The 9,842-nt window shown below is 43.3% G+C and overlaps 1 protein-coding gene across 1 annotated transcript; it reads left to right on the top strand.

Annotated features, from left to right (window-relative positions):
• Positions 1 to 225: 225 nt before the first annotated feature.
• On the top strand, positions 226 to 9,108 carry LOC308138643 (cationic amino acid transporter 2-like; the record flags this gene model as incomplete). The annotated part of the gene is made up of 13 exons (XM_080507857.1): positions 226 to 322; positions 1,233 to 1,251; positions 2,205 to 2,590; positions 3,889 to 4,044; positions 4,141 to 4,333; positions 5,277 to 5,413; positions 5,481 to 5,703; positions 6,390 to 6,526; positions 7,378 to 7,480; positions 7,814 to 7,938; positions 8,105 to 8,271; positions 8,755 to 8,863; positions 8,987 to 9,108. 13 exons carry the CDS (start codon positions 226 to 228, stop codon positions 9,106 to 9,108), a joined length of 1,974 nt encoding a protein of 657 aa, XP_080363983.1.
• Between the last annotated feature and the right edge of the window lie 734 nt (positions 9,109 to 9,842).

Here is a 9,842-nt window from a genome sequence, read left to right as displayed (position 1 = left end):
GAAAAATGTCTGCATTTCTTGACATAAAATAAAGCAAAACCTCCAAAAATGTTGTTTATTTGTTGTTGTGCTGTGATTTGACCGTTTTGTTCCAGTAGAGTTCAGCTGAAACCGTTTGTCGCCTCATCAGCAGAATAAAGTAAAAACAAAAAAGAAAGAAACATTTTTTTCTTTTCTCTTATTTTGAAAAGGCTCCACATGCTTCACACATTTCCGGATTATGTCATGCTCGAGTGCAGGCACGTGCGCGTACTCCCACCCACAACGGTAACCCTAGACTCTGCTGCCATCTGCTGGGAGAAAGCGGTGCTGCAGCCTCCAGGTAACAAGTGTACAAATCAACAAATCAAAAACTAGAAACATTTACATAAAAATTTATGGTTTGGGAGTAGAAACGTCACAAAAAAATCGGATTTAATATAAATAAATAAAAGTTCAACACTCCCTTTAAAGCTTTTAAAATGTATAAACATCGATTGAATATAATCCTGAATCACTGAGAAAGTTACGAGGATTAATCAGGTGGAAATGTTATCGCTCAAATGTTCACCAAATTTGGCATGCTTGTCAAAACTGGCGACATTTTTTTGAAAATTAAAAAATGAACCGCCAGACTTCCAAAATGTGCTCTCCAGCGCCACCTAGAAACACAAAAACAGGTACCATGGCCTGTGGGAATGTCGTAGGGAGATCAAACAAAAATCCAACTGTTTATCTCATCAAGACTTTAAAAAATCTTTTTGACCTAAATCCAACAGGAAGTCCGGAATTTGCCCATCAAAATAAGATTTTCACTCAAAAAAAGATGATAAAGTGTCAAAGCCCCAAATTTTGTCAAACTAGAAGTCTTATTTTTTTCAAAATGACAATGTAAATCTTCAAATTGGATATTTAGTGTTTAGCTAGGCTTTCAAAATAAAAAACCCCAATTTAAAAAAAAAAAAAATAAAGTTCTCATTTATTAAGAAATGACACCAAACCACTAAAAGAAAAAGTGAAGAAATGTCTGAGCCTGATTCCTCCAGAGTGAAGGTGCAACTATAGAAAAATGTATGATTCTAATCTGACCTTTAACTTGAAGTGAACGTGTCCTGCGCTGCTTCAATTGTCCACAGGGGGCAGCACTGAGCCTCCATCCTGATTGAATGAATGGACTTCAGCCGTGCAGCAAATGGACAGGAGGGACATTTCACACCCTTTGTCCTTCGCGCCTCCTGATCCTGATTCTGCAGGTCTGAACATGAGCGACAGGTAAACCTGGTTTCCACCGACATTATTATTTGTCTCACTGAAAGCTACAAAAACCTCATCGAGATGAAAAAAATCACCAAAGGTCTAAATTTACCAACAGAAACTACACATTAGTCTTAAAAAAGTTTGATTTTCTACTGATAGAAGCAGTTTTATGTTGCAGGAGAAACACAGGAAGTGACTCAACTATTGTATAGTTTACTTTTGTCATATATCATATTATGAAGGTTGTGATTGAACTTCAGGAAGGGTTACAATAATAAAATGGTTGTCATGAAGTTTGTCACCATTATTTTAGCAATAGGACATATTGTGTTGAGAAAATACATGTAGAACACATAAATTATGGCATGAAACTCCAGAAAAGAACTATTAGACTCATAAATAAAGATTAAAACACTAATAAATTAATCATAGAATCTTGCACTTTAAAATGCATAGATATTATATACTTAAAAAAACATTCCAAGTATTATTTCGAATGAAGAATAAAAGTCTTCCCGTAGCTTTAAAAAAAAAAAAAAATGTAAATAAAGACAAAATAAATACAATACAAGAGGATTGTGTGTGTTTGAAAAAGGTTGTGCGAGAACTAATGTTAAATATATCATATATATCATTTTATGGAACGGACTTTGCTGTGCTTAAAAAAACCAAAACGTTTTTCTCGTATTTTTATGTTCTACTTGTCTGTATTTTTTTTTCTGCTTTTCCATATTACTTCTGTTACGTTTAGTTTTTTCTTTTTTTTTTGGTTAAAATGTTGCATCACTGGTGTCTTGGGGAACTTCATGGGTTGATTAAGGGGCTCGGCAAAAATAAGCCTTGGCTACAGATGACGTGAAAACAGATGTGCGCGTGAACTGAATGTACTGAAACTGTAATAATAAACCATGACTTGATTCAAGATTCCCCACTAAACCCACCCGACGCTCCTCCTGTGTGTGTTGAAGCGCCGCCGGCAGCCGGAGGTGTTGCTCCGGGGCGTCGGCCTTCGTCCACTCGCTCGCCCGGAAGAAGCCCCTGGAGCCGGAGGGCGAGGGCTCCAACTTCTGCCGCTGCCTGACCACCCTGGACCTGGTGGTCCTGGGGGTGGGCAGCACGCTGGGCGCCGGCGTCTACGTCCTGTCCGGGGAGGTGGCGAGGGACGTGGCGGGTCCCGGCGTCGTCGTCTCCTTCCTGGTGGCGGCCGTGGCGTCCGCGCTCGCCGGCCTGTGCTACGCGGAGTTCGGCGCCCGCGTGCCCAAGACGGGCTCGGCCTACTTGTACAGCTACGTGACGGTGGGCGAGGTGTGGGCGTTCGTGACCGGGTGGAACCTGCTGCTGTCCTACGTCATCGGTGGGTGACCGGCTGGGGTCCTCGGAAACGCGACGGTGAATCTGACCAGATCTTGACACCGCAGTGGTTCCGCGCTCCTTAGACGTCTACCGTGGCTCCTTTTTAAAACGTACTACGCAAAATTCTCTTTCTAGACCAGGGGTCGGCAACTCGCGGCTCCTGGAGCCTCCGTCGCACTGCAGTTCATCCCGTAGGGACGTAAGGAGGCAAGGCGCACCTAGAGCGCAGTCCCGCTACAAAGAGTGGTAAAATGTAGTGTCATGAACGTCGCAGCGATGTGACGTCATTACAACAATAACGGCATGAAGAACGTAGAATTGCGGCTGCAGGTCATGACAGCGGCTCAACTGGGAGCTTCCTGTACCTTTCACAGTAAAAGCAGACAGTCCCAGGAGGTTCATTGCAGACTTGTTGAGAGTGACGGAACATTCTAGTGAATTACACAACAACTACAGGACATAAAAGACACACCATCACACTCATGGTTCTAACAATCCACATCTCCCACATTTATCTTCCATTTTAATAATGTGTAGCGATAAAGGATCTGAGAGCTGCAATGCATTATGGGAATTTCTGTTTGTCGTGTTTTAAATGTAATTATTGGGGGTTATGTTAGGTTTGTAGCGTTGGTAGTAATTGTGTTGTGTTTTTGTTGCTTAGTTCATGTAGTTTAGTTTATTAGTTGTAAGTTGTCAACCAGCAGTGAAGGAGGTTTTGTGTTTAGTGTCCTCCTGGCATGGTCTTCCTGTGGGACTGTCAAAATAAAATGTGTGCGGCTCTTTGGGAGTTGCGTTCAGTTGGAAACGGGACCAAGTGGCTCTTTGAGCATTAAAGGTTGCCGACCCCTGATCTAGAGGTTTTCCAACGGAAGTCAAACCCTATATAGCAGTCAGAACTCCGCCTCCCAACCAATCAGATCTCTTGGAAAAGGACCACACCCATTCTTTAAACGATGGTGATTGGTGCATTCGTTCAGCCCTGATCTGCAGCTGAGCGGAGAAATCAGTTTAGAGATCTTGGAGCGCTGGATTTGTGGCGATAAACTTCGAATACGTTTTTCTGGAACCACAAGAAAAAATGTGAAAGTGTTGAAGCGTCGTAGTTGAAGATGACTCTTAAAAGAGGATGCTAATATTTGGATAATGTTGCTAATGCGTCCCAGTCGCTATGGATACAGCTCAGGCTTCTTACAGCTCGACAATCTGAAACTTCCCGATCCAGAGCTGTTGAACGCGTTGCGATTTAAAAACCGCCCTTTCATTGACTTGGGTCTCATCTGTTTCTTGTCTTTTCAGGAACGTCGAGTGTCGCTAAAGCCTGGGCGGGGGCGTTTGATGACCTCATTGATAATGTCATGGCCGACACGTTGGGGAAACGCACGCCCATGGACTCGCCCGGCTTGGCGCCGTACCCAGACTTCTTCGCTGCCGGGATCATCATGTTGCTCGCTGGTGACGAGTTCCTCGTTTTGCGCAAAGCCTATTGAAGCGTTGAAGATTGATCCGAGATCAGTTGCGTTTCACTTTCTCCCCTTTTATTTTTCACAGGTGTTCTGGCGTTTGGCGTGAAGGAGTCGGCCATCGTCAACATCGCTTTTACCGCCGTGAACGTGACCGTGCTGCTCTTCATCATCGTCGCCGGTTTCATAAAAGGCGACATCGAGAACTGGAGGATCAGCAAGGAGACCATTCTCAATGCAACTCAAGAAATACTGCGAGTCATATTTCAGTCTGATATCAAGTGACTGTAGTTTACTGGTTTGGAAGATTGAGGGATTACAAGTAACCCTGTGTCACTTTCATGGTCCGGTTCAGCTCTGAGCGATAAAACGTGGAATCGGGGTCAGATTCCAATTTTCTACTCTTCAAGAACAGGAAACCTTGTTAATCCTTCAATTATTTTCCAGTCTGGTCCACAAAGAACTGATGAAGTTAGAATTACTTCCTGAAATATGAATTTCGTAACTCCTGTATAGATTTGTCTTTTGCCCCACATAATGAGGAAATGCCTAAAAACAATCCATACGAGTGTCATTAGTCCCAGTCTAATATTCACTTGGTAGTTTTATAGTTGAGAATCACCGTAATAATAATCCAACTTTGTCGTCTGTCAATCTGAAAGTCCTTGTTCTCCTGTTGTTGACATTTACGGCATATTATTCTCTCCTCACGCATGCGTGTGTAGTTTCATTGCAAAAACAACCAACATCACTCTACTCATTGTTTGGCATTTAACTATATCTTTTTTCACTGTTTCTGCAGTTTCTGTGGGAAAATAATATATATATTTTTTTTTATCATTTCCCTTTTCTAAAATGATGTTTTCGCTTGAAACGTCATGTAAACGGGCCTAAAATTCAAAACGTCTAGCTTCATGTTTGTTAATTCCCAATTATAAATGAAGCACCGGTTCGACACAGAATCTGAATTTCAATATACGTTCGCGTGTCTGAGTAATTTTAACTTTATTAGAATGCAGCCAATTGAGCAGGAAAGATGATCTGTCCCTGTCCGATTCTCCGTTCGCTGCTTATTTTGTCGATTAACTTTGGTAAGTGTTAGCATATTCTCTTCTATTCCCTCGTCACCGATTTTGTCTTTGACGATGGGCCCCGAAGACGAGAAGCACTGATCATTGAGTTGCACTGAAACTCGTTTACTGAAGCTCTTCTTTCTTTGTGCAGGAACGCCACGGCGAACCACACCGGAACGGTAAACTTCGGTCAAGGCGGGTTCTTCGCGTTTGGCTTCGAAGGGACTTTAGCAGGAGCCGCGACGTGTTTCTACGCGTTCGTCCGCTTTGATTGCATCGCCGCGACGGGTACGGTCCCAAGACGCTGATAACCCTATGCAATTGAAGTGACAAAACCAAGCCTGACGTTTTCCAGGCGAGGAGGTGAAGAACCCACAGAAGGCTATACCCATTGGGATCGTGGCGTCCCTGCTCATCTGCTTCCTGGCCTATTTTGGCGTTTCGGCTTCGCTGACGCTCCTCATGCCCTACTACCTGCTGGACTCCCACAGTCCGCTACCTGTGGCCTTCGAGTACGTCGGCTGGGAGCCGGCCAAGTATGCCGTGGCCGTGGGATCCCTTTGTGCACTCTCAACCAGGTACCTGGGCAAACGGTCCAGATCACATATGTATTTATTTCTTTTTGTAAGAATTTCGGCGATGTTGGGAGAAAAGATGGTCTCCTGAAGGAGGGAACCAAACCAGTTATTGCACTGGGAGGTTTGCACAAAAATAGTGTCATACGAATGTGTCGTCTGTGTGACTTTGTACTGAAATTCCTAAAGCCTTTGAAAGCTTGAGAGAGAGTGCCAGCGGGGAGACGCTTGCAAAATCATGTCTTTGCTGGAGTTTGACCAACGCTGCACACCATTTTCAGTCTAAACTACCAGGGATGGATACGTTCTGTTTGTTACAGATAATGTTTGGCCAAATAACCCTTGGAAACGACCTTGGAATCCAAAAGTATTCCTTGATTGTTTTCGATCTCCAACTCTCTCTTTGTAGGAGTGACAGTGCAACTTTTATGTTGCGCTGTATGAAGTTGATAAAACTTGTGCAGCGAGATGCTTGAAGCAAACGTTTGCACATCCAGCTGAGGAAGCTGCTCCAAACAGGTGGAGCCTCTTTCAAAACCCCCGATAGCGGTTTGTTCAAGTTGCCTCCGTCCCACCGTAGGAATCTGAGAGAGCCACAAGAGAAGATGACCACATGTCCCTTTTAACAAATGTCTTTTTGAATTGACTTTAACCATTCTGGAATTTTTTTTCGCATTACTTTCTGTCAGTCTCCTTGGGATGATGTTTCCAATCCCGCGGGTTCTGTTCGCCATGGCCAGAGATGGTCTGCTCTTCAAGAAACTGCGCTACACGAGTCGCAGACGGAGTCCAGTCTTGGCCACACTGTGCTCGGGAGCTGTGGCAGGTGAGCCCTGACTTTGGACCCATTCTGAACACAAATTCTTATAAAGAAAAAACAACCCCAAAAAACTATCTAAACCCAGTAGTTTCCTGACCAGGGCACAGTTATGTCCACTTTCAAGGTCATCTGTACCTGTGAATCTCACAGGCGTTGCCGTTAGCCCCGTTGCTAGCAGCACGTTGAGAAATGGTTGCTAATTTCAGTATTTTTCACAACCTGATACACGATGCCAAGAAGCAGCTTTTACCCCACAGGAAACATTGTTTTCTCCCCAAAGAAACACTCCTCCATGCAGTCACTGAGGCAAATGTGTCGATTTAATGGCCGTCATGTCAACCAAGACGGCCATTGAACGCACCACAGCGCACCGAGCGCGTGGAAAAGTTAATGCACTCGCTATATATATAATTTCCACGGCAGGATTCTGGATTATATTATTTGCCAGACACAGGCCAGATTTCTAGACCACGAAAAGGTGACGTTTGTCTTTCCTCCTCGACTCCCACAAGAGAGTTGCACTGCTCGGGATTTATTTTCACCAGTAAAGGTATTTATTCTGCCGACATCTGTGACCCAACAGCTCTTTACAGTGTATTTCTGCTTCATAATGTGGTTTTTATAGGTATAAAAAAAAGTCATTGAGGGATGGATTGGTTCAGACTGAGCACTTACTGAAATGTTCGGCCCGCCACTGCTAATTACGTTAAACATACGCCGCTAGCTGTCCATATGACCACGATGGATCCTTGGCAAATTAACTAAAATGTGATGGTTAGACGAGGACTGGATCAATCACTCTGCTTCATTTGTCATGGGACTTTTTTTTTTTACATGCTTTTTGAATTGGATTTCAGCTTTTATGGTGCTCCTGTTTGACCTGAAGGCTTTGGTGGATATGAGTTCTATTGGGACAATCTTTGCGTACACTCTTGTTGCGGCGTGTATTCTCATATTGAGGTATGTACACCGACTTTCTGGACAGATGTTTAACCGTCTTAACATGTTGGAAAAGTTGTTAGCCCTTGAACATTTAGTTTAACTGGTAATTTCACATTTCTGTATGGAATTTTTATACATTTTGGTTGGAGAGCAGCTGGTGTGTAAAACTGTCGCGTCAATTTCCTTAAGTCGTAGCTCTTTCTAGTCTAATGTCCTTTAACACCAGGTTATTTTTTTCTATTTTTGTATTGAACACAGTGATTAGAATAGTGTGTGTTGCATGTTTAAACATTTTAAAGTGTGTGTGTGTTGTTCTCTTTGTACATCGGCGTGTTTGGTTTTCTCTTCCAGGTATAAAGAAGAACCAGCTTTTAGTTACACAACGGAACCGTTCACGATGAAGGGACTGTTCAAGCCGCCGCGTCGGGCGACCCGGCGCACCTCTATAAACGTCCGAGTGTTCACCATCATCGTCTGTACGTCATCCTGCATTCTTTTTATTCTTTTTAAACCTGTGATATTCTTACCGGTTCCTCTGTGGCGGACACAGTACGGTCAAGTCCCGACTGAACCCACGAAAAAAAATGGAATTTTGACTGAAGATTGAGATGACGGTTTCTCTAATCCGCCGTCTCCCCTCAGTGTTTCTGGTCATCGCCCTGACTGTGCTGCTCTCCGAGGCCGTCGACGGCCTGCGGAGGCGGGCGGCGTGGAGCGTGGTGCCGGTTCTCCTCGTGGTGCTGGCTCTGCTGCTCGCTGTGGTCGTCATCTGGAGACAACCGCAGAACATCACCAGAGCTGCTTTCATGGTAAGATGGCGGCGGCGGCTTTTGGTGGGCAAAAAAATGTCCTTCCCTGTATGCTACAGCGTGTTTTCCATTGGCGGTGGGGATATCTGGTTTTCTTGCTCGGGGCATGCAAAGGTGATGGCCGAAATATTTCAATGGGAGGCCGACAAAGGTTTGATGCACAATGACCGACGCTGTCAGAAATGCACATGTTTTAAACTCTCAGAAAATTTTGAATTTCTTGAATCGTGAAACTTTTCTGTAACATGCAAGTTTTTCACTTGGAAAAATAATGTGAGTGGGCCTTATCCTGTTCATCCTTGGCTATAAAGAAAACACATCAGTCAATATCAATGTCTGTTTTTAGACATTTCAAGTTTGAAAACTTCACAGGGACTGGATGTTTCTAAATGAAATCGTTTCTACTTCTTCAGCTGCTGGAATGTAAAAGCAAATAGCTCAAATGTCTAAAATGCCAAACTTTAACTCGGGGTATTTTCGTAGGTTCCCGGCCTGCCCGTCCTCCCGGTGCTGAGTATCTTCATCAATACGTACCTGATGGTGCAGCTCGAAGGAGAAACCTGGATCAGATATGCCGTTTGGATGGCACTTGGTAAGTTCTCTATTTTTTGGACAAAGTTCCATCTTGAGCTGGTCCGTTCGTATCGTCGTTCCGGGTTTGTGAATAACCTTTTTGACGGTACGTGAAGATGTGACGTTTCGACGCTTTCGCCAGGCCTCATCATTTACTTCAGCTACGGGGTTCGACACAGCGTCCAGAAGCGGAGGCTGCGGGAGGCGGACGCCCAGATAAACATGGACCTCATCAACAGAAGAGTTATTGTCTCTGCTGCTTGACGCCGTCTTTTAAAACGGAATGCATCCCTGAGAGTTTAAGATGATCAAGGAATCACCTTGAAATCGTTTTTTTCTTTAGTGTTTTAGTCAAAATGATAAATCTCCTGCTTGATGTTCTGTCCATTATGACTTGATCGGTCATTCAAGGTTATTCCAGTGCAGGTTTTGTAGTTTTCCCAGTATGTGACTGTGAGAAGCTTTTTTTAAAAAAAAAAAAACTATGTTCTGTGTTTTGAAAAGATTTAAAATGTAAATGTTAATAAATATGAATTGAACTGATATGGCTCGGTGTGATTTTCTGATTGCGTACTAATTTAAAGTGAGATTTTACTTTCGCTCAACATGGGGGTGAGACCAAAACAAGTAATTGTGATTCATTAAAGGTTAATTTCAGATGAAAATAAGACAAGCGTTTCAAATTAAGTCTGAAGGCCTGATTTACACGACGTGTCAAATGGAAACTCATAATTTTGGCATTTTATTTTCAGAAGTTTTGTTTACATATTTTGAAAAAGTGTGTTTACACAGAAATGGTTGAAACGATAAAAATGTAGTGTGCATGCGAGGCCACTGTTGACATCAACAATGTGTTTAAGTGTGCATTTTCTCTGAACGGTGTAAAAAAAAATGACAAATGATGCAAAATCCTCTTTGCAACGGTATCTTTGTTTTCCGTAAAATAGAAACTCGTGCTTGTGTTGCAGTAATGCTACTTGAAGAGCAATAATGGAAAA

Source organism: Blennius ocellaris (genome assembly GCF_963422515.1).
Source record: "Blennius ocellaris genome assembly, chromosome: 13".
Lineage (NCBI taxonomy): Eukaryota > Metazoa > Chordata > Actinopteri > Blenniiformes > Blenniidae > Blennius > Blennius ocellaris.
Note: the sequence above shows the minus strand (reverse complement) of the source record. Positions and strands in the feature narration are given on the sequence as shown.